At 43.0% G+C, this 22,429-nt stretch overlaps 1 protein-coding gene and 1 pseudogene across 1 annotated transcript; one reads left to right on the top strand and one right to left on the bottom strand.

Annotated features, from left to right (window-relative positions):
* Positions 1-109: 109 nt before the first annotated feature.
* On the bottom strand, positions 110-14,208 carry LOC111531444 (annotated as a pseudogene).
* PGRMC1 (progesterone receptor membrane component 1) lies at positions 14,091-22,206 on the top strand. Its single transcript, XM_023198694.1, has 3 exons — positions 14,091-14,534; positions 18,083-18,238; positions 20,893-22,206. Exons 1-3 carry the CDS (start codon positions 14,207-14,209, stop codon positions 20,994-20,996), a joined length of 588 nt encoding a protein of 195 aa, XP_023054462.1. The 5' UTR covers positions 14,091-14,206; the 3' UTR covers positions 20,997-22,206.
* Positions 22,207-22,429: the final 223 nt, after the last annotated feature.

Genomic DNA, 22,429 nt, shown 5'->3' with positions numbered 1-22,429 from the left:
CTCCCAAAGTGCTGGGATTACAGGCGTGAGCCACCGCGCCCAGCCGTATAACTTTTATAGGCACACACTTCCTTAAGTTTCAAGCAAGTTTAAATTCAACCCTTGTTATTCACGAGGACTTCAAGTAGGCCAGTTTACAAACAAGCATGAGTACCCTACAAATGGCTCTTACTACAGAATTCTTAGGATAAACGTGTTTACACTTTGAACAGTCACGTGAGTATCGTAAAGCTGGCGATTGTCTATTACTATCCAGTGAAATTGCTTGCCCTCCTTCATGATTTCTTCAGTCCTTTTTCCAGCAGAGATAAGATTTTCTAAAAAGTCTGAATCTTCTAAGTGTAGCTCATCACTGGTAAAAGCTAGAGCATCCCATCAGCAGTTAACAAGGTGATCGGCAGCCACCTTTCCAGTCCTTCTAATGCCAGATCCAAACAAAATTTGTGCAAATCAGAGAGAGGCAAAGTTTTCAAGTCTTCTCATTTCGTAGAACTGTGGGGGTACCAGCCAGCCAAATTTCTTTTGATAAGAAACTTTCAGTTGCCTTTGATGGCCATGACCAGTGACAGCCCACCACCTCCGCCAAGTCGGGGTAGACTGGCAGCGGCTCGCACAGGCAGCATAGGAAGAAGGAAGCTTCGAAGAGGCGAGTTGCGCCACGCGAGAAAGGGGTAAGCCAGACGCTCCAGTGGTGCAGCGCCCAGATGTCGGGCGTGCAGCCGAGGTGCGCTCGGCGCGAGTCCTGGGCGCAAGAGGGCGCAGCAGGCGGCCAGGCCCGGCTGCAGCTCGAGGGCGAGGCTGGGCTCTGGCGCAGGACCCGGGACGGGGAGGTCATGGGCGTTGCTCTATTCTTGAAGCCAGTCATCCTAGCGGAGGCTTCCTGATGACCCACTTTTCTGTCTCAGGGCAGAGGTCACAGTACCCCTAATGGGCCTATTTAGTTGATAGAGTCCTGGTAGTCATTCCTACAGCCCGAGGCTATAGCCTGTTCTTCCAACCCTTTCACTGATTTTTGTAAGCTCTTAATTCCCTGTGTCCCATCCTTTTCTCCTCTAAATAACTAAGCAGTTTCTGTTTCTCACCACTGTACAGCGTCTAATACAAGGATGAAATTAAACGTTATGTTTAGGACATGTAAATATTCTGATACCTATTGATGTCAAGTATGCCTAATGTATACAGGATCTGGAGTCCAGGGCTAAGACCAGGGTAAAAAGTTTATTTTATGCTTTTTTCTCCTTCCTTTTGTCCTTCATACAAAATTTAAATATGTGAGTCTTAAGTATATGAAAAACATTAGGACTGAATGAAATCACCTGAGCAGGGAATGAGACCAGATGCTGGCCCAGGACGTATCTGGGGCACTCCAACATTTAAAAGTCTGGCAAAGGAGGTGTAAATGGTATGGGCAGCTGAGAAGGAGTAGTGAATAAGAAAGGAGAAAAACCATCAAAGGATGTGGAATGTATCCCAGAAACTAAGTAAGGAAAGTATTTCAGGGTGTAGTGATCAACTCCATCAAATGTTGTACTCTGTGTACAAAGTGCTCTGAGCGTACTTTGTACTCTGAGAGACAGAGTCCAAAGATAAAGTTACAAAAATGTCCATGGAATCAGAACATAGATAAGAATGGCATTGAAGGAGTGATGCAGACAAAAGCCCAGTAGAGTAAGTGGAAGAGAGAATGGGAGGCAAGGATGTGGAGACGATACATATAGACAACCCTTTGTAGAAGTTTGGATACACAGGGAACAGAAAATGCAGGGGAGTAGCTACTAGGAAGATTTGGGGTTAGGGAAAGGTTTTTGGTTTTGGTTTTGCTTTTTTTGTTTGTTTGTTTTTGTTTTGTTTTGTTTTTTTGAAACAGGGTTTCTCTCCCATCGCCCAGGCTGTAGTGCAGTGGTACACTCTTGCTTCACTACAACCTCCACCTACCAGGCTCAAGCGATCCTCCTGCCTCAGCCTCCCAAGTAGCTGGGATTACAGGCACATGCCACCACACCCAGCTAATTTTTATATTTTTAGTAGAGAACAGGCTTTCACCATGTTGGCCAGGCTGGTCTCAAATTCCTGACCTCAAGTGATCTGCCTGCCTCGGCCTCCCAAAGTGCGGGGATTACAGGCATGAGCCACAGTACCTGGCCCCGAGGAAGGCATCTTAAAAGAGAAGAAACACTAAAGCGTGTTTATCTGCTCATAAGTACGATCAAGGAGAGAAGAAGATAAACTATGGGAGCCAGGGTTTTGAGAATTAGGCAAATAGATGCAGAGTTCAAGGGGAAGGCCCTTGATAGGAGTAAAGACACTCTCTGCACAGTACCAAGAAGGAATACAGAGAATACAGCTGCAGGTAGGGTTTGGTGGGTTTGGTGGCAGGGAGATGATAGTTTACATCTAATTGTTTCTATTTTCTTAAAGAAATGAAATGCAATATCATCAGCTGAAAGCAAGAATAGAGAGGTGGGCTCTTCCTCATTCATTATCCCCTGGTAGCCACTGACCTGCTTTCTGTCACTATATGTTAGATTGTATTTTCTGGGCATTTACATAGATAGAATCATATACTTTTTGTCCCAAATTATTTCATGTGTAATATGTTGTTGTGGATGTTTTAATGTTGTTGTGGATGTTATTGTCTCTTTCTTCATTTTGATTTCTGATTGTTCATTGCTATTGAATATTTAGAAAATAGGAATAAAATTGATATTTATATGTCAATCTTGTATCCTTTAGCCTTGCTAACTTACTCATTCGTTCTAGTAGCTTATTTGTAGGATTTGTTGGATTTTCTACATAGATGATCATGTCATCTGTGAATAAAATAGTTTTGATTCTTTTCCAAAGTTTTTTTTCAAGGGAGACCAGCAAGTAGAGTACTGTGCTTTCTACTACAATGTTCAGTTGTTTATGTGCAGTTAGGAAATGGGGGAACAGTTGGATTTAATCGGAGCTGGGTTTTTGAAAAGGTCTAGTGTATGACCAAGAGAGGGTGGCTAACGTGGAGTAGAGGAAAAAGTGTTGGAGGTGAAGAAAGTCAAAGAAGTGGAAGGTCATAGTGTGGGATGGGTCATCCACATTGATGTTAAAGTCACTAAAAATGATGGACCAGCATCAGCTTGGGGAGGACAACTGAGTCTGGAGGGAAAGACTTCCTCAATAGAATTTACACCCTCCACTGTTATGGGCTTCTGGGGAGTCATGGGTGCGGTGTGCGGACCAGGACGTGGATCCTGGACACTCTGGGACACTGCCTCCCAACCACAATATGTGCCTAGGCTGGGGCATGTAGCTGATCCACACTCCACTCCTCCCCACCCTCAGAGACCTTTGAACTGAACTCTCGGCTCAGCTCAAAGCTCTCAATAACCTAGAGACTTTTTGGAAACAAAGTCCTCTCTACTTTCTTCATGGCATATGTAAAGCTCAGATCTCCTTGTCACAAAGCCCTGGCCATCCTCTGTGGCAAGAGTAAGAGAGAGAAAGATAAATTTTGTTTAGCGATGAACTTATATAGCAGAAAAAACAGAAGACAATTCATTTTCAATTAGATTATCTTACCACACCAAAAAAAAAATCAAGGAAAGGATAATTCCCACGTATTAACTCTAGATATTTCTGATTGGTGGGAAAGTGGGATCGTGCCTGCATACATGCAAAGGGATGGAGTGTGTGTGTGTGTGTGTGTGTGTGTGTGTGTGGTGTGGGTCACATACAAGCACAAGGAAATAGGGGAATGTCTTTGACACCTTACTGCCTGCCACTTCTTTGATGGTCTCTCCTATTTTATTTAAGTCTCCTGTCCCAGGGCTACTCATACCCTCTTATTTTTCTCAGGCTAAAGAGGATGTCCACTGTGTGTTCTATGGAGCAAAATTCTCTCTACTTCCATCCCTATTCACCAGTTAGCTCTCTTTGAGGTTACAATGGATACGAAAGGGTTAATAAGAATCGAAAGAACATACTATTGCTTTAGCAAACCACTGTGTTTCCTAGGCAACATAATGCCTGTATTTCTCCTGTTTCTTCCTGTTTCCAAAAGCCCCTATGGAGGGAATGGTAAAAATATTAGCCTTGGCCAATACTCAAGCCCTTGCTGTTTCCCCACTCTCCCCATTCTGTTCCCCTCACAGTTGACCTTGCCTCCTACTTCATGGAAAACATTGAAACTGTCAGGTTTGAATTCCCTCTCCCTCTCCTCTTAAAGGAGAAGCTATGACCCTTACACCTGTTCTTTCGATTTCATCCTCTCTTGTCTCATTCCATGCCACAGGGTTGATTAATACCCACTCTGGGCAGAGCGAGGTGGCTCACGCTTGTAATCCCTGCACTTTGGGAGGCCAAGGTGGGTGGATCGCTTGAGGTCAAGAGTTCAAGACCAGCCTGGCCAATATGGCAGAATCCCATCTCTACAAAAGAATTTGCAAAAATTAGCCAGGAGTGGTGGTGGGCACCTGTAATCCCAGCTACTCCGGAGGCTGAGGCATAAGAATCGCTTGAACCCAGGAGACAGAGGTTGCAGTGAGCTGAGATCGCACCACTGCACTCCAGCCTGGGCAACAAGAGGAAAACTCCATCTCAAAAAAAAAAAAAGTACCCACTTTGTCCTGTACTTTCAACCTCTAAGCATTACTACCTATCTTCTGCAACTGAAGTCTATGACAGTTTTCAGAACAACAAAAATCAAACCAAGGAATCCAATTCCCTCTTTTCCCTACCTCCTTTGCCTTAGTCAAGCTTCTCAAACTTCTTTTTTGAGAGGTAGATCTCCTCAATCCTCATGTTCCACTCACTCCCTAGGCCACTGGAACCAGACTTCCACCCTTCTCATGCCACAATAAAGAGTCTGGCATAGGTAACCCAGGACTTCCTAACTGTCTAGTCCAACTTACACCTTAGTTTTCATCTTTCTTGATCCATTTACAGCCCTTGGCACTGTAAACCTCTCCCTCCTGGAAACCCTGTCTCCTCCCTTTGCTTCTATTGGACCACACTATTCTACCATTTTCCTACCACTTGTGGTTTTTATTCTCAATCTCCTTGGTGGGTTTCTCTTCCTCTACTTATTCCTACAATGTTAATCCTCCCCAAGACTCTATCTTGGCCCTCTTTTTCTCTCTGCAACCTGCCTATAAATGCCAGGCCTGTAATATGAGTAAGTAATGCAAGTCTGGTTGATGTGTGGCAATGTAGTATATGCCAGAAATCACAAAGAAATGTGTTCTTGCCCTGTTTTTATTTTAAAATAGTAACCCTGTTCTCTATCTTTCATTTTCCACTTTTGATAGTCATAGGTACAAAGAAATTTTGATTATCCACTTAATTCTGCTTTAACAAAAACAGAGTAAATGTGATAAAAGACAGTTGATACTTGTTCTCAGCATTGGGGATACAGCAGGGAGAAATGGGGCTTCTTTAGGTGTACCTCCTAAAGGAGGCAGCTGCTAATCAGAGATATAATGTCAGATCTTCTCTCTCTGTCTCTCTTTTTTTTTTTTTTTTTTTTTGGAGACAAAGTCTTGCTGTGTCGCCCAGGCTGGGGCCGGAGTGCAGTGGCGCAACCTCAGCTCACTGCCACCTCCGCCTCCTGGGTTTAAGTGATTCTCGTGCCACACCCAGCTAATTTTTGTATTTTTAGTAAAGACAGGGTTTCACGATGTTGGCCAGGCTGGTTTTGAACTCCTGGCCTCAAGTGATCTGCCCACCTTGGCCTCCCAAAATGATCTTCTCATTTTTTAAGAGAAGATTTTTATGTCAGAAATGCAGGCTTTATGTAAAAATCTATTGGTTAAGTGCTTACATCTAATATTTTAAAAATTAAAATAATGTGAGGGTCAAATAAACATGTGTTCGAGCCAGCTGTAGTCACCAAGGCTAACAATTTTCAACCTTGGCTTAGAACATTGTGCAATGAGCCTTGAAGAGAGAGAGACCTCTGCCCTATATTCTCCTTGGGATCTAATTCAATGCCAGTAGTTTCAGCTACCACCCATAGTCTGATACCTCCTGTCTTTACCCCTCCAGTCCAGACCTCCATCCTAAGCCCCAAACCCAAATATCCGATTGGACATATTACTGGATAGCACCACCAGAATGTTCCTTATGCCCTTGCTTTTCAAACATTAATGTGCATGTAAATCATCTGGAGGATTTGTTAAAATGGAGATTCTGATTCAGTACGTCTGGCATACTGCCCAAGATCATGCATTTCCAACAAGCTCCCAGCGGATGCCAAAGCTGCTGGTTTATGAACCACACTTTAAAACACAACCCCCATTTGCATACAATGTCCTTTTTGCAAGTTTGCTCCTCCTGCTATATATCTTCTTTTGACGAATGATATGCCATCCACCCATGCAAAAATTGGGGGCATAAGTCAGATGTAGAAGGAATGGGAGAAATAGAGGAGCAATCCAAAGTCCTGTCCCATCCAGCTCCTTAACATTTATTACATGTATCCTTGCATTTGTGTCCTCACTATCCCAACACTGATTTAAGTCTTCATTTTCTCCTGCGGTAAGGCTGGTGTCCATGCTCCAGTCTCCACCCCTCCAATTGCAACCTCCATGTTCCTATGAGCATGACACTTCGAAAAAGCAAAATGATCTCATGTAAAGCATGGGCTCTGGGGCCAGACTGCTGGGTTTAAATCCCAGCACTGCTTCTTACTAATTGTGTGACTTTGGACAAGTAACTTAACCTATCTATGTATTGGTTTTGCTCATCTATGAAAAGAGGATGATAATAGAACCTCGCTTGTAAGATAAACGAGATTTGAAGCAGGAAGGGGAATGACCCATGAGAATATCTGGAGAAGAGCATTCTAGACAAATGGAATCACATGTAAAATGTTCATAGCACTCACATTAGCTGCGACATTGGCCACATCATTCCTAGCTTCATTATGGTTGGAGTGTTGAGGGTAAGGAGAAAGTAGAAAGAGATAAAGAGATAAAGCTGGACAAGTAATCTGAGGCCAGATCATGGACGGCTGGGTTGCCTGGGAAAGAGACTCTGTGATGGAGTTTGCTATGTAGAAAATTGACTGAAGAGTGCTCTTGGAATCGACACCTGAAATGTAAGACAAGGGAGTAGGATAGGGCGGAGGGAGAAGCTGAGCTTCAGTGCAGTCACAATGCAGCTTCCATCAATCCCACAGGGAGTTCTGAGCCTGGTATGACTCTTCAGAGTTTTCCGTAGATGGAGAAAGGGAGACAGGCCTTTATATCCCTGTATTGGCCATTCATTACCTGCAGGCTGCACTAAGAAGGATCTGTGACTTTGGGCTAGAAAGCTCTCTTTAGCCCAGTGCAATCTTAGGAAGAGGATTTCGTTGCAAGCTGTCAGTCACCAACACTTTCAGCAGTTGGGGACCTGGGAGAATGAGTGCGTGGGTCCTGAAGTGGGGGTGGGAGGTGAAATCTGGGTAGGTATCACACCACAGTTGGGTAAACCATGCCAAAGACTCTGGACTTGATTTCACTGACAATGGGGAGTCATTAGAGGGCTTTCCTAGAATGGGACATGCTGTTTTGCACCTCTGTACCTTTGTTCAGAATGCTTTTTTTTTTTTTTTTTTGAGACAGGGTCTCGCTCTGTTGCCCAGGCTGGAGTGCAGTGGCACGATCATGGCTCACTGCAGCCTTGACCTCCTGGGCTCAGGTGACCCTCCCACATAGCTGGGACTACAGGCATGTACCACCACAACCGACTACATTTTTGCATTTTTTTTGTAGAGACAGGGTCTCACAATGTTGCCCAGGCTGGTCTCAAAATCCTGGGCTCAAGCAGTCCACCAACCTCAGACTCCCAAAGCACTGGGATTACAGGTGTGAGCCACCGCACCCAGCCCCAGATTGCTTCTTCTATCCCAGTGTTTCTGACCTGGATTGGAATCACCTGGGGTGCTTGTTCACATGTTAGAATGCAGGTCAAATAGCTCAATGGTAAACAGCCAAGGTTGGAACCAGACTGACTATATTTGAATTCTGACAGCTGTGTGACAGTGGACAAGTTCCTTAACTTTTCTGTACCTGTTTCCTCAGCCGTGAAATGGAATAATATAACCAACTGCCTCACAGTGTTTTAGGAAGAGTACTCGAGTTAATCCACAAAAGGGCTTAGAACGTTGCCTGACAAGTAATAAGTGCTCAAACAATGTCAGCTATTACTAAAGATTCTCAGGCTTTCCCTTGGACCTACTAGATTAGAATCTTTGGTGGCTGGTCCTAGGAGTGGACATTTCAATAAGTGCCCTCCCCTTCTCCAGATTATGCTGATCTTCACTAAAGTTTGAGAACTACTGGTTCCTCAGAAAATTTATCCCCTTCCTTGTCCACTTGGTGAAATGTTTTTCTTTTTCTTTCTTTTTTTTTTTTTTTTTTTTACTGATAGGCCTAACTGGTGCCATGAACATTTTTAAGACTCAGATCAGTGTCATTTCCTGTATGAAACCTTCCTAGATCACACCTCCCACCATCCCTTGCCAACCTCCCCCTTACCATGTGGAGACCTCAACCGCAGCATCTGTAACCTTTTGACCATCTGTCTCCCCTTGCTAGACTGTGAGCTCCTTCTTTGAGGGAAAGTATTTTGCATCCGTAGGCTCACCACAGAGTTTAGCATAGAGCTAGAGCTCAATCAAGGTTGGCTGAGTGGATGCAGATGGGCAGGTTCCTTTGGGGTCTCTTTAAAATCTCAGCATGAAGTCTCCAGTCTCTGAAATTGGGAATGTGGATCCATACACTATCACTCAAGACATAGTTGGCAACTGTAGAATTTTGTTTTCTAGTCTTTAAATTTTTAAACTTTTTTTTGCTTGTTATAATAATAAAAGGAAGGCCGGGCGCGGTGGCTCAAGCCTGTAATCCCAGCACTTTGGGAGGCCGAGACGGGCGGATCACAAGGTCAGGAGATTGAGACCATCCTGGCTAACATGGTGAAACCCCGTCTCTACTAAAAATACAAAAAACTAGCCGGGCGAGGTGGCGGGCGCCTGTAGTCCCAGCTACTCCGGAGGCTGAGGCAGGAGAAAGGCGTAAACCCGGGAGGTGGAGCTTGCAGTGAGCTGAGATCTGGCCACTGCACTCCAGCCCGAGCGACAGAGCAAGACTCCGTCTCAAAAAAAAAAAAAAAAAAAAAAAAAAAAAAAAAATAATAATAATAATAATAATAATAATAATAAAAGGAGTTTATATTCACTGACAAAGAAGATAGCAAAAATTACCTAAAATTACCTATAATCTCACAACCCAGAGATAACTCTTAACTTTTAGGTGTGTTTCCTTCAGATTTTTTTTTTCTGTGCATGAGAATTTAACATAATGGGTTTCCATACTCAAACTCAAGTCCACAAATACTTATTGAGCACCTACTACATGCCAGGCACTATTCTAAGCACAAGGACTATAACAGTGAAGAATATAGACAAAAACCTCTGTTCTTGTGTACCTTATGTTCAAGTTGGAAGAGATTTTAAAAATGAGAAAAGATACTGTATATTAGGAAGCAGTAAATGCAATGAGGGAAAATGAAGCAGGGAAGGAGGATGAGGAGTAGGAAGAGGGTGTTGTGAGATTTGAAAGCAGTGAGGGAATGACCCATGAGAATGTCTAGGGAAGGGCATTCCAGACAAATGGAATGACAAGCACAGAGGTCCTGAATTGGAAATATGGCTGCTTGTTCAAAGGGCAGCAAGGAGGCCACTGTAGCTGGAGTAGAGTGACCAGGGAAGAAAGTGGTGAGATCCTAATGTCTTAAAGGTAAGGGTGGGTAGAGTACTGCAGATCCTGTAGGGCCTTGTAGGTGCTGTAAGGACTTGAGCTTTTACTCTGAGTGAGATGGGGAGCATCTTTGGATATTTAGGCTGTTTCCAGATTTTGCTATCATGTATCATGCTTTGTGATTCTTCTACACAAATCTCTGTTCACGTCTCTGAACACTTCCTTAGGGGAAATTCCTGGAAGTTAGATTTCTTGGCCACAGACTAGGAATAGTTTGAGGCTTTTATTGCATATTGCCAAAGGGCTTTCTAGAAAGCCTAAACCCTTTTACAACATAATTAAGTTCAACAAATATTTATTGCATGCCTACTATGTGCCAGACATGGTCTAGGGGCTTGAAATACATTGGTGAACAAAATGAATCTTGCATTCTAGCAATTTTACTCTTGCCAATTGTGTCAGAGTGCTTGTTTTGCTCTGTGCTTGCCAACACCAAGTATTACCATTCTTAAAAAGCTCCAAGAAACAAAAGAGAAAAAAGAACACTCCAGTCATTTGAATGATGAGAAATGGTGCGTTGTTATTATGTTCCTTTGGATTTATTTGCTTCCTAGTAAGGCTGAATTATTTCCCAAACATTTTCTAGCTAATCAGCCAATTGTTCTATTTTTCTTTAAAAACTCTTTAAAACCTTTGAAAATAATTAAAAGGAGACAGAAAGTTTGAAAACACTGAAAGACTTAACATGTATCTTGGGAAATAAGTAGTCCTTGGGTCAAGTACATCAGCTTTAGGAATTGATTTGGAGCCAAAGAGCATATTAAGGCAACCCTCATGTTCTGAAGGGGGCTTTTTATTTAGGAGCACACTTGCTTATTTCCAGATAACTTGAGAACTGCCACCCTGGAGGAGACCATTCCACTCAGCATTGATTCTGACATGAGCCTGAATGATGGGATGCTTTTCTTCAACAATCTCTACATCGCAGTGTTAGCTAATAGCCCACTTTACTGAACATCAAATCTGGTTTGCAAGCATTTATATTTTTAAACTGTATCACTTCTTGAGGTCTTAAGTTGCACAAGTTTTCTACCCTCCATGTGAAGCAGGACTTCCTTTAATCCATTATCCTCCAAGGGGACACAGAGGTGTAGCAGAAGAGACACTGGACTATGATAAACGAGAATAATAAATCCTCGCCATCCCTCCATGAAAGCACTTTCCCCAGATTTAATAGTGGTTACCTTTGAGGAAAGAGAATCAAGAGTGAGGAGAGGGACTACAGTTGTCTTCTGTATCTTCCCATAGTTTGAAGTTTCTAACTTTAGACAAATATTACTTTGAAAAATCATTCCAGCAGGGGTTATCTGGGTGGGAAGCTAATGGCTTGGTTTTTGTTTTGTTTTTTACTCTGTGCCTTTCTTTATTGTTTATTGGAAAAAAATGATAAAACTTTTATTATATAAAATTTCCCCCAGTTTTATAAAACAAAATATGTGTGTGTGTGTGTGTGTGTGTTGCATGTCTGCAAGAATATAAGCCAAACGGCTAATGTATGGGCCTGATTTAAGTACTGTTTGGGGAACTGGGAGAGGGAGAAAGGAGTTTCATTTTTTACTTTATACGCTCACGTATTGTTTAAGTTTGTTATAGTGAACATGTATTATCATTCTACATTTTTTTCAGAAAATAAATAATAAACCTTTTTTTCCCCCTGAGGTTAAAAGTGACAGGTGCCCATTGTGGATAATATAGAAAGGTATAAAGAAGAAACCAACAATCACAACAGTTAACATTTTAGCATGTTTCCTTCCACACTTCCTTTTATGAATTTTTTGACATAGTTGAATTCATACTGCATATAGTGTTGTATCCTGTTTTTCCCTCAAGATTAAAACACAAGCGTTTTGCCATGTCATGATTGTTGTGGGGGAGAGATGACTGGGCCGATGGCACAGGGGTAGCAGAATTTACCAAGACAGCTTTAGTTAAAAGAAGGTAGATTTATTAGAGAAAGTAGGAAAATATATGTTGCCAGGGAGACAAAGGGCAGCCTGCAAGGGAGGAGCCAACTGCCAGGAGATGAAGGCTTGCTGGAAATTTTATAGGATGGTGTTTATGCTGTCTGTTGAAGAGGTCTTTGTGTAATATTGATAATGCCAAGGTTGCAATGAGCTAACTTACAGGTGTCTGGTGATAGCTGGGCACGGGAAGACTGAGAGTTATTTGCGCAGGAAGGCTGCGTTTTGGATCATGAAGAAAGGGAGATTTGTAGCTTATTTGCTTTTTTCTTTTTGCTATTTCATGCTCCCACCAGCCTGATTCCCTTTCCCTAATTAGGACTCCACAATGATGATATTTGAATGGCCTTTTAATGGTTTTGTCACAATTCAAGTGCATTAATTAGCCATTTTATTTGAAGTCGGACATTTAGGTTGTTTCTAGTTTTTCTGTATTAAAAATGAATCTCTGCTGAGCATCTTAGTAATGAAATATTTGTCTGCATTTCTGTCTCCTTGGGATGGATTCCTAAAAATGGAATTACTAGGTCAAAGAACAGATTTCTAGAAGTGGGATTAATGCATAGAAAATATTTTTATGGATAATGAAAGGTTATACCCAACAGTGTATGAGAGTTTCACCACTCTCTTGCCAATACTGTGTTGTCCTTTTTTTCCCTTTTATCTTTCCTGTAGAAAAGTAGTAGGTGATAGTGGCATCTCCATGCTTTTCTTTTTGTTATTAATGAGACTGAACATTTTTCATATGCTTATTCACCACTGGCATGCTCTCTTTTGTGAACTACCTGTTCCTATTTTTTCCCATTTATTGACTAGAATCTTATACATTTTATCAATCCAAATGAGCTCTCAAAGAAATATTAACCCTTTGTCATATTAGTTGCAAATGAAAATATTTTTCATAAGTTTATTAGCTTTCTAAATTTTCTTGGTCATACATGTTAAAAGAGATAGATTCTAACTATAGCCAAGTGCCCTCAGTTTGAGCCTGTTTCCCCATGATTAAATTGAAGAGTTTTGACAAAAGATCTGGAGGGGCCGGTTCAGCTAAACCAAATTTAGCTCTGAGAAAAATGCGTGGGCCCGATACAAAGACTGTTTGGCTCATTACACTTTATAATGATTTAAGAAGATGTGGGGGGCAGGGATGGAAGCAGTTTTTGCTAGAAATTTTTAGAATTCTGAGGTAGGAAGCCAATCTTTACTCAAGTCTCTTGCGTGTTGGGAGGAGTAAATTATGTGCAAGCCAACAGAATGCTTGGTGGAAAAGTACTGCTCTGGGCTGCAGATGCGTGCACAGCTTGGTTTTAATTATTTGTTTCCCTCTCTATCCTTTCTTCTGCTCCCCTCCCCCTGCCACCAGAAAAAGGGCCAGATTAGGGCGAGGCAACCCCTTCCTCCGTGGAGGCCTGCTTCTGTGCAGTCTGTTAGCACATCAAAGGCCGGATGAAATACCTAGGAAAGGAAGGGACCAGGCCTAGAATCCTTCCAAACTCCCGCCTTTGTCTGGGCTCCAGCTCAGGGTTATTGTGACTGCCAAGGGTAGCCTGACAGACTCCAAATAGAAGAACGCTGCCAAACAAAGAAACTTTCACATTATTCTGAGGGGGGAAAAAAGAGCAACAAGAGAACGTTGCTTGTTAATGCCTGGTGACTGAGCAAATCAGTAATTGCAAAAGGGTTTTACGGAGAAAAAATTCAAAGTTAACTGGGCGATCCGATTCGTTTCCCCAGATAATAGGGAGAGTTGTGCACTGACTTTAGCAATCCCGGGGGTGTCGGTCCTACAGCATCTGGGGGAGAATTGGGGAAGGGCCATCAAGGAGAGCGAATGGGGGTTCCCAAGGTGAAAATGAGTCGTGTAGGGCTCTAACACAGAAAATGGAGTTCGAAGAACGAGTTTCCTGTCTCCTAAGACAGCTTGGAGGGCCCGGGAACGGCCGGGGGAAGATGAGGGGCTTCGGAACCGGAGGCAGGGAAAAGCCTGCACCGAGAGAAAGGGAGTCGGTGTCTGGCGCGCATCAGGTGGTGGAGGGGCGCTCCCACAGAACCAGGCAATGCCGAGGCTCTCCCAGCGGGTCGGTCTGCGAGAAGCAAAACAGGGGCGCAGAGGAGGGCAGCGCGTGCGTCGCGCTCAGCTATAGGATGGCGCGAGGATGGCGTGAGGCTGGGCTGGGGCCTCCCAGGTAGAACTGAGGGGGGCACTGCGCGGCCGCGGGGGCGCGGCGCCGGACTCCAGAGGCTTTGTAGTGGGCCTGAGGGCTGCCTGACCGGACCCAGCAGGGCGGGGCGCTTAGGTGGCCTCGGGGTGGGCGGGGCTTGAAGGCTCCGCCCCTCCGGCCCCGCCTCCTCCCCGGCTAGTCTTTGGCCGCCGAACCCCGCGCGCCACTCGCTCGCTCAGAGGGAGGAGAAAGCGGCGAGTTCCGGAGCACTGCCTAGCGCGGCCCAACCTTTACTTCAGAGATCATGGCTGCCGAGGATGTAGTGGCGACTGGCGCCGACCCGAGCGAGCTGGAGAGCGGCGGGCTGCTGCACGAGATTTTCACGTCGCCGCTCAACCTGCTGCTGCTTGGCCTCTGCATCTTCCTGCTCTACAAGATCGTGCGCGGGGACCAGCCGGCGGCCAGCGGCGACAGCGACGACGACGAGCCGCCCCCTCTGCCCCGCCTCAAACGGCGCGACTTCACCCCCGCCGAGCTGCGGCGCTTCGACGGCGTCCAGGACCCGCGCATACTCATGGCTATCAACGGCAAGGTGTTCGACGTGACCAAAGGCCGCAAATTCTACGGGCCCGGTACGCGGCCGGCGAGGGGGGCTCAGAGACAAAAGAAGGGGGCCCCCGGCACAGGGCTGGGCGGGAGAGAGGCGAGGCGGGAGCGGGGCGACCCTGAGTGCAGGGAGGAATGGCGGCGAGCTAGGGTAGGCGGATAGGGGACAAGAGGCGCTCTAGAGGGGCTGCCGGCCAGTCAGGGACGCGGATCCCCGGCCCGCGCTGACAGCGCTGGAAGGGGTTTAGAGAAGGAAGGCTGAGGCGCTTAAGCCGGGGATGGGTGGGACCACGAAGCTCGAAGGCGTTGCGGGGGGACACATCAAAGCCCAGGCTGTTGAGGGAGTTTTCGAAGGACCTGGGCTTGGGGATTCCTGGAAGGAGGAGGGGGTAGTGTCGGGTTCTAGGAAGGAAATGAGGGTGTTCCGAGGGAGGCATGGGGGAGGGCGAAAGAGAGAAAAGGTCCAGACCTAGAGAAGACCGGAAGGCCAATGACGCCGGGAGTAGCTTTGAAATGTGAGGGTATGGGAGAAAACGCCGAGACGAGATTAGCAGCAGGTAAAAGCATTGTGCCCGGTGGATAGTGATGTGTGTGTGCACTCGCGGTGTGTGCATGCGCGGTGTGTGCGCGTTTAGTGTATGTGATTTATCGGGTGTGTGTGTGTGTGTGTGTGTGGTGTGTGCATGCGCGCTTGAAATGGGTCATGCGTCAGGTATGTGTGTGGCATGTGTTTGGTATGTGTGCGCTTGTGCTGTGTGTGGCAGATGGGGAGAGGCTGGAAGGTGAACAAGGAGGAAGGGGGCTGTTTGAGGGAGGAATAAAGGCTGAATGTGGTGGACAATGGTAACGTGGCAAGCTTTTAAGGTAATATGGTATTTAGTCTATAGCAGGCGAGAAAGGATTAGAAGCCGAAAAAAAATTAAAATGGAGGGAGGGAGGAAGTGGGAGGATACCAAGAAACAAAAGGAGTAGAGCTATGAAGACTGCTGGGTGGGGGGATATCAGAAAAAGCCAACCAGAGGGAAATGAAGAATGGATGACTGCTGCACTGTTGAGCTGTTGGAGGCCTGATGGGTTCCTTAGAGTCGAGGTTTTTGCAAACCTTGTTGCGTATCAGAATCACCTGATGCATCTGAGGAAAATTACAGATTCCCAGCCTAACCGCCAGAGCTGCAAATGAGTCTCAGGTGGTCCGGGAGTCTGTATTTTAACATGCTTCCCAGGCGAATTTGAAAAGCAGCCAGGCTTGCGAAGCCCTGCTTTATAGAATACTTGGAGATGAGGAAGAAGAGGTTTTCGTTCCTCCAATATGGACTCCTCTAAACACAGGGAGCTTAGAGGGTGTCCACATGGACGGTGCTCATTCCACACTGGCCTGAGAGAGGAAAAGTACAGAAGGCGGTACACAGGTCAGACTCAGGCGTTCATTTTAATCTCCCAGTCCAACTGATCAAAATCAGATGTGCTAAGGTTAAGGAACTCAGTTTTTTCTTGCAGACATTTTATTCATTTTTCAGAGACAGGGTCTCGCTCTTGTGTTGCCCAGGCTGGTCTCGAACTCCTGGGCTCAAGCAGTCCTTCCACCTCCACTTCCCAAAGTGCTGGGATTACAGGCATGAGCCACTGCACCGGGCCTGCGGATGTTTTAGAATACCTGCTTTCTGTGGGCATGTAACTGTCAAAATCATTTGAAAACCACACACATTATTTGTCACTTAGAGTAGCACACATAGATGCTTTATCAATAAAAATAATCATGTAAATATCTGTTAATATTGAGCTCAATATTAAAGGAGTGAAAACATGTGCATGAGGCATCATCATGACTGTAGTTTGCAGAGTCATTGAGAGGATGTCAGCCTGCGCACAGAGCACAAAACTGGGAGTCAGGCAACCTGCGTTCTAGTCCTGATTGGGTCATGACTAGCTGTGTGACCTTGTGCAAAGTATTGTTCTCTCTGAGCCTTAGTTTTCCCTCTGAAAAGTGATAAAGATGGCCTATTGTGAGACCTCTGTCTCTATCTTGCACTGTCATTCAGTGAGCCCATGACTACGTGACATCATGGTAGAAAGTGATGCTTCATGTTGTAAAGGATTCCTAAAAATTAGTCATTCTAGTGCCTGTTAACTCTGTGCAAGGCACTGTTGTAGATGTGGGAATATAGCAGTGAGCAAAACAGACACAAATCTCTGCCTATAGAGCTTACATTCTAGTGAATATACATTGCATTGAATAATATGTATTTTTTAAAGACTTTTAATGTTCCCACTAGACCTTGTTTAAATATTCTATGAGGTTTGCTTGGTAAAGCCTCACTCTACCAAGCCAATGACCATAATTTCTGAAATGGTGAGGTTCAAACCATTACGTTTGCCAATTCTCAAGCACTAGGTGCTGCCATTTCCACTAGAGGTGTACATTTATGAAAAATGTGGGCATTTTTTTTACCTTCTTTAGTGGATGTGGCAGCATGTAATGATGATTAAAAATAAGCATTTTTCTTTGGAATTTTAATTGCATTTAAAAGTCATACAATTTGTAAAAAATTTCTGAGCGTATTGTGGTTTCAGGTGACCAGGCCATGTTGAAACTTGATCTATTCTCATACTTGGCATGGTGGTTACCTACAAACATTTTAATGTCAGGGCTGCTATTCAATCTGCCTTGGGGGAAACAACACATTGTTTAAAGTACACTGGATTCTCTTCATTTAGTTGTGCAATATTTAAATAATTCTAAATACCCACTTTTTGTACCCACAGAATGATTCTCTGCTCTCTTGGACAAAAGTTCAGTGTAATATCACAGATAATCACATTTTATAGAGTTGTTTTGCAGTATTGATTCAGTCTCTTTTCCATGAAAATTTTAGTATTTTCACAGTCTTCTTAAGCCCACCAAAAACAGATAATGAAGACTGATCTCTGTGTTATCTCTTATTTATTGACAGTGAAGGTTATGTAATGTGTATAGATTTTTTAACCACTGATACTGTTATAAAATGGTTCTCCTGCAGATGCCATGAGTTAATATTTAATTGAGCCTTGGAACCAAAGATCTCTATAAGATATCTTTGTTTCATTAAAACATATCAGAATATATTTACAAGGAAATGTGTTTCCATGTACACATCAGTGCTTATTGTCTTAAGAAACCATAACTCTCACTGGTGTAGCCCCAAGTGCCTAGAACCGTCAGGCTCCCAGTTCAATGTTCTAAAGTTGAATTCTAACCCATGGACTCAGTATTATCTTGTATGATTCCCTACTACCACTACCCCAAGAGATCACTAACCACGTATGCCTTTTTTACTAGCTATTTGGAAACCACAGGAGACTGATGCAATTGTATAGCAGTTTAATTTACTTTTAGTTATTTAAAAGTTAAATGGCAACAGGTCTTTCTATGTCTCCTACGTAATGTTCAGAATATCGGCATTACTATGGTTTCCGAATAGAATTTGATATTCAAAAATGGGGCTATGTTGATGAATAGGGAAGCCATTTTCTGTGTATAAATCACAGAGAAATTGACTGTCTAATAAAGAATTGATCTTTGGTTTTGTTTTTGAAGAGGGGCCGTACGGGGTCTTTGCTGGAAGAGATGCATCCAGGGGCCTTGCCACATTTTGCCTGGATAAGGAAGCACTGAAGGATGAGTATGATGACCTTTCTGACCTCACTGCTGCCCAGCAGGAGACTCTGAGTGACTGGGAGTCTCAGTTCACTTGTAAGCATTTTTAAAATTGTGCCTGGGTCAAATTTCTACCAGTAATGGGGATTCATGGCAGGACAATAGTTATTACTAAGCAGACTGAAACTTGGGTGCATTTTGATAGGCTCCTTAATCTTGGACGGATCAAGTTCATGGCTTGAAGTAATTGTAGCAATGCTGAGTCACTTACTATGATTACATACCAATTTTTAGCCAGTTCTCTATGGAAACTTGGGTTTCTGGTTTTGATTTTAAAATTTTTGAGAGATTTGCACAGATTCCAAATGAGGATTTGGTGCTTGGTGTGTCAGGGAAAGGACAGTGGCCATCTTGGCTACAGAAAGGGATTTTCATAAGCCCTCTCTTGTAGAGCTTGCCGTTTAAAAGCAGCCCACATCTCTGTTGAAGAATGGGAGACTTGTATTCTGTGAAACAGCTTCTCTTTGAATCTAATTGAGCCTAACTATAGGCCTCATCTACAAATGATGCTTATAATGTGCCCAGGAACAATGGTGTCTGCATTTTTAAAAAGAAAGTAAAAGGAGATGCTTGTTTCTGGCTTATGCTATGGGCCGAGGTCTTTAGGGAGAAGTAGGAATGAGGGGTTAAGTTCAGATTTTGAGAATTCAGGAATTGGCTTCTGTCAAATCTGTTTAATTATCACTCTAGCAATATTTCACTGCCCAGAATTTGAATAAGAGTCTTTCCCCACTTTTATGAAACAGTATATAAAGACCATAAGCATTATTTGAAGATCTTTTATTTAAAATGTAGTTTTCTATGTGTGTTCTCTATAATCAGTTAAATATTACATGTTCTCTTGGCTCTATTCAACCATTTTCTTTGAAAATAATGCTGACTTCAGAGAGAGTTCTGGATTAATAATTAGCCAGATGTGTCTCTGCCTTTGAGTTTGGGTCTCAAGCAGGCTACATATAACTTCCAAGTCTAGAGGCAAGTCTTTATACTTTGGAAAACATAGTTCAGTTACCTAATAGAGTCCCTAATTTTTGGCATCATAAGGATGCCTTTGTAATTAGTTTTCTATGTGAAACCAATGAATTGTAGTGTGTAACTTACAAAGCTCTATTTTCTAGGGCTTGCCTTCATCAATGGGAGAAAAAGTGTGATTTTTTTTTTCCCACTTTAAGGCTAGCCCCAGATATTGTTGTGACACCTCAGCTATACTCAAAGCTGGTGTGGATTCCCCTTAAGGCAGGTTTCCCAGGCGCCACCCAGCTTTTATTTGTCTCCCACAGTTCCAATTGTTCCCAACAGTTATTTCACACAAAAGCAGCTTTAGTTACCTGGTTAGACAGGTTGGTTACTCCTCTAATTCCTACTCATATTCAGGAAGAAGAGACTCTTGGCTGTGGACATTCAGATGATCGACCCTGCATTAGTTTGGCTACAGTGATGTGGTGGTTTGCTGATGCCATCTCTTCTCAAGTCTTTTGCATTCTGGTTTTCACCCTTAAATCTGTTTTCTCCAACACCTCCAGTCATCTCCTCTCCTTTACCACTTCCTTTAACCACCTATAGGTTTTTCTCTGTGATGGGAAAAACATTCTGTCTCCTGCTATCCTCTTCATCTATGAGACTGTTATTCCTTCCCTTCACTGTCAAACTTCTTACAAGTTTTTGTTCCTAACCACTGCTTCATTTCCTCTCTATACCTTCTTCCTCCCTACAGTATGGCTTCTATCCCCACAATTGGATTGAACTCTCTTTCTGAAAGACTTTCAGGGAGACCTTTTTTTTTTCTTGCCAATCCTGACTTCACTTGTCCATTCCATGTTGTAGATCTCCTGTCACGTGAGCCTCCGGAATGGCTCCCTCCACAGAGTTTCCATTTTGGTCCATGGGAACTCCAATTTTCACTTACTTAATTCATGCTTCCAGTTTTCTTTCAAAGTACTTCTCATGTGTCCTTTTCCATTCCCTGGCTCTGGTTCCTGTGCATCTGGATCTGCACGCTAGCCTCCGGATCGCCCTGTCCCCAGCCTCTCCTTACTGAAATCTGCCTTATGCACCACATTGATAATACTGTTGTTAAAACACTATTTTACTGTGTCATTCCTTCGCTTATAAACCTTCAGTGCCCTTTGCCACCTGTAAGTCCAGTCTCCTCAGGCTGGCTTTTCAGATCTTTCGTAATATTTCCCCACACTACTTAGCCAATCTTATCTCCTACTAACTTCTAAATGTTAACTACTCCTGCCAACTTGGTCTCTTTACTGCTTCCCAGATACATTGTCTCACCTGTATGCATTTGTACATGGCGTTTTCATTTTCTGGAACTCCCTCCCTAAATCCTTGTATTCATTTTTTCCAAAATATATCCTCCTTCCATGAAGTATTCTGTAACCCTTCTGATGAACTCATAACTTGCCCTTGTTCTTCTAAACATTCCCTACACACAAACAATTCATTTTGACATTACCTTGCACACTCATTGCCAGACATTGCCACCTGTTTTATATGTCTATCTTCTGAATAAAACGAATTCCCTGTTAGCAAGGACGGTAAACCACCTTTGTATCCTTCAAGAAGCCCAACACATTGCTGAGTATATTGTAGGCCTCTAATAAATGCTTTAAATTGAAACGTGGTAATGATGTTTTAGAAAGAATGAGAGTGACCATTTGTGTTTTCTTCTCTACCTCCAGTCAAGTATCATCACGTGGGCAAACTGCTGAAGGATGGGGAGGAGCCCACTGTGTACTCAGATGAGGAAGAACCAAAAGATGAGAGTGCTCGGAAAAATGATTAAAGCATTCAGTGGAAGTATATCTATTTTTGTATTTTGCAAAATCATTTGTAACAGTCCACTCTGTCTTTAAAACATAGTGATTACAATATTTAGAAAAATTTTGAGCACTTGCTGTAAGTTTTTTAATTAACATCACTAGTGACACTAATAAAATTAACTTCTGTCTTGGCATGCATGATGTGTTTGTGTGTCACAAATCCATAAAGTGAACTGCAGTGCTGTAATACACATGTTAATACTGTTTTTCTTCTATCTGTAGTTAGTACAGGATGAATTTAAATGTGTTTTTCCTGAGAGACAAGGAAGACTTGGGTATTTCCCAAAAATCTTAAATGGGCACCAAGAACAAAGGATCAACTTTTAGTCATGATGTTCTCTAAAGATAACAAATCCCTTTTTTTTTCTCAATTGACTTAACTGCATGATTTCTGTTTTATCTACCTCTAAAGCAAATCTGCAGTGTTCCAAAGACTTTGGTATTGAGTAAAGCACTGTCCAGTAACAAAATGAAATCTCAAAACAGAGCTCAGCTGCAAAAAAGCATATTTTCTGTGTTTCTGGACTGCATTGTTGTCCTCGCCCTCACATAGACACTCAGACACCCTCACAAACACAGTAGTCTATAGTTAGGATTAAAATAGGATCTGAACATTCAAAAGAAAGCTTTGAAAAAAACAGCTGGCTGGCCTGAAAACCTAAATATAAGATGAAGATTGTAGGACTGTCTTCCCAAGCCCCATATTCATGGTGGGGCAATGGTTATTTGGTTATTTTCCTCAATTGGTTATTCTCATTTGAAATGAGGGAGGGACATACAGAATAGGAACAGGTGTTTGCTCTCCTAAGAGCCTTCATGCACACCCCTGAACCACGAGGAAACAGTACAGTCACTAGCCAAGTGGATTTTAAAGTAAAGTATATTCATAAGGTAACAGTTATTCTGTTGTTATAAAACTATACCCACTGCAAAAGTAGTAGTCAAGTGTCTAGGTCTTTGATATTGCTCTTTTGGTTAACACTAAGCTTAAGTAGACTATACAGTTGTATGAATTTGTAAAAGTATTATATGAACAGCTAGTGAGATTTCAAACTCTTGTAATTGTGGTTAAATAGTCGTATTTTCTTGTGAACTGTGTTTAATGATTTTACCTCAAATCAGAAAACAAAATGATATGCTTTGGTCAGTTAATAAAAATGGTTTTACCCACTATAGTGTGGTGACTTATTTAAATTTTTTAAAAAAATCTTATTCTAGGGAATCTGATTCAGACATTTTACTTTGGCTTAAAATTCAGTTTCACTTTTGAGTTGCAGAGTTTTTGTATTCCAAAAGAAACAAGTGGCAAAATTTCATGGAGACCCCACACCAAAAACCAAATACCAGCTTGTCCTGTTAAGACATAGTGAATTGAATTGCTTTTATTGTGACTTGT

Source organism: Piliocolobus tephrosceles, chromosome 12, assembly GCF_002776525.5.
Source record: "Piliocolobus tephrosceles isolate RC106 chromosome 12, ASM277652v3, whole genome shotgun sequence".
NCBI lineage: Eukaryota > Metazoa > Chordata > Mammalia > Primates > Cercopithecidae > Piliocolobus > Piliocolobus tephrosceles.
This window is presented reverse-complemented; position numbering and strand designations above follow the sequence as displayed.

Bases quoted from the DNA above. Each gene is read 5' to 3' on its own strand.
- PGRMC1 (XM_023198694.1), top strand. From the start codon at position 14,207: ATGGCTGCCGAGGATGTAGTGGCGACTGGCGCCGACCCGAGCGAGCTG. The intron at 14,535-18,082 runs GTACGCGGCCGG...TTGTTTTTGAAG, and splicing joins CCGCAAATTCTACGGGCCCG to AGGGGCCGTACGGGGTCTTT. The intron at 18,239-20,892 runs GTAAGCATTTTT...CTCTACCTCCAG, and splicing joins CTGGGAGTCTCAGTTCACTT to TCAAGTATCATCACGTGGGC.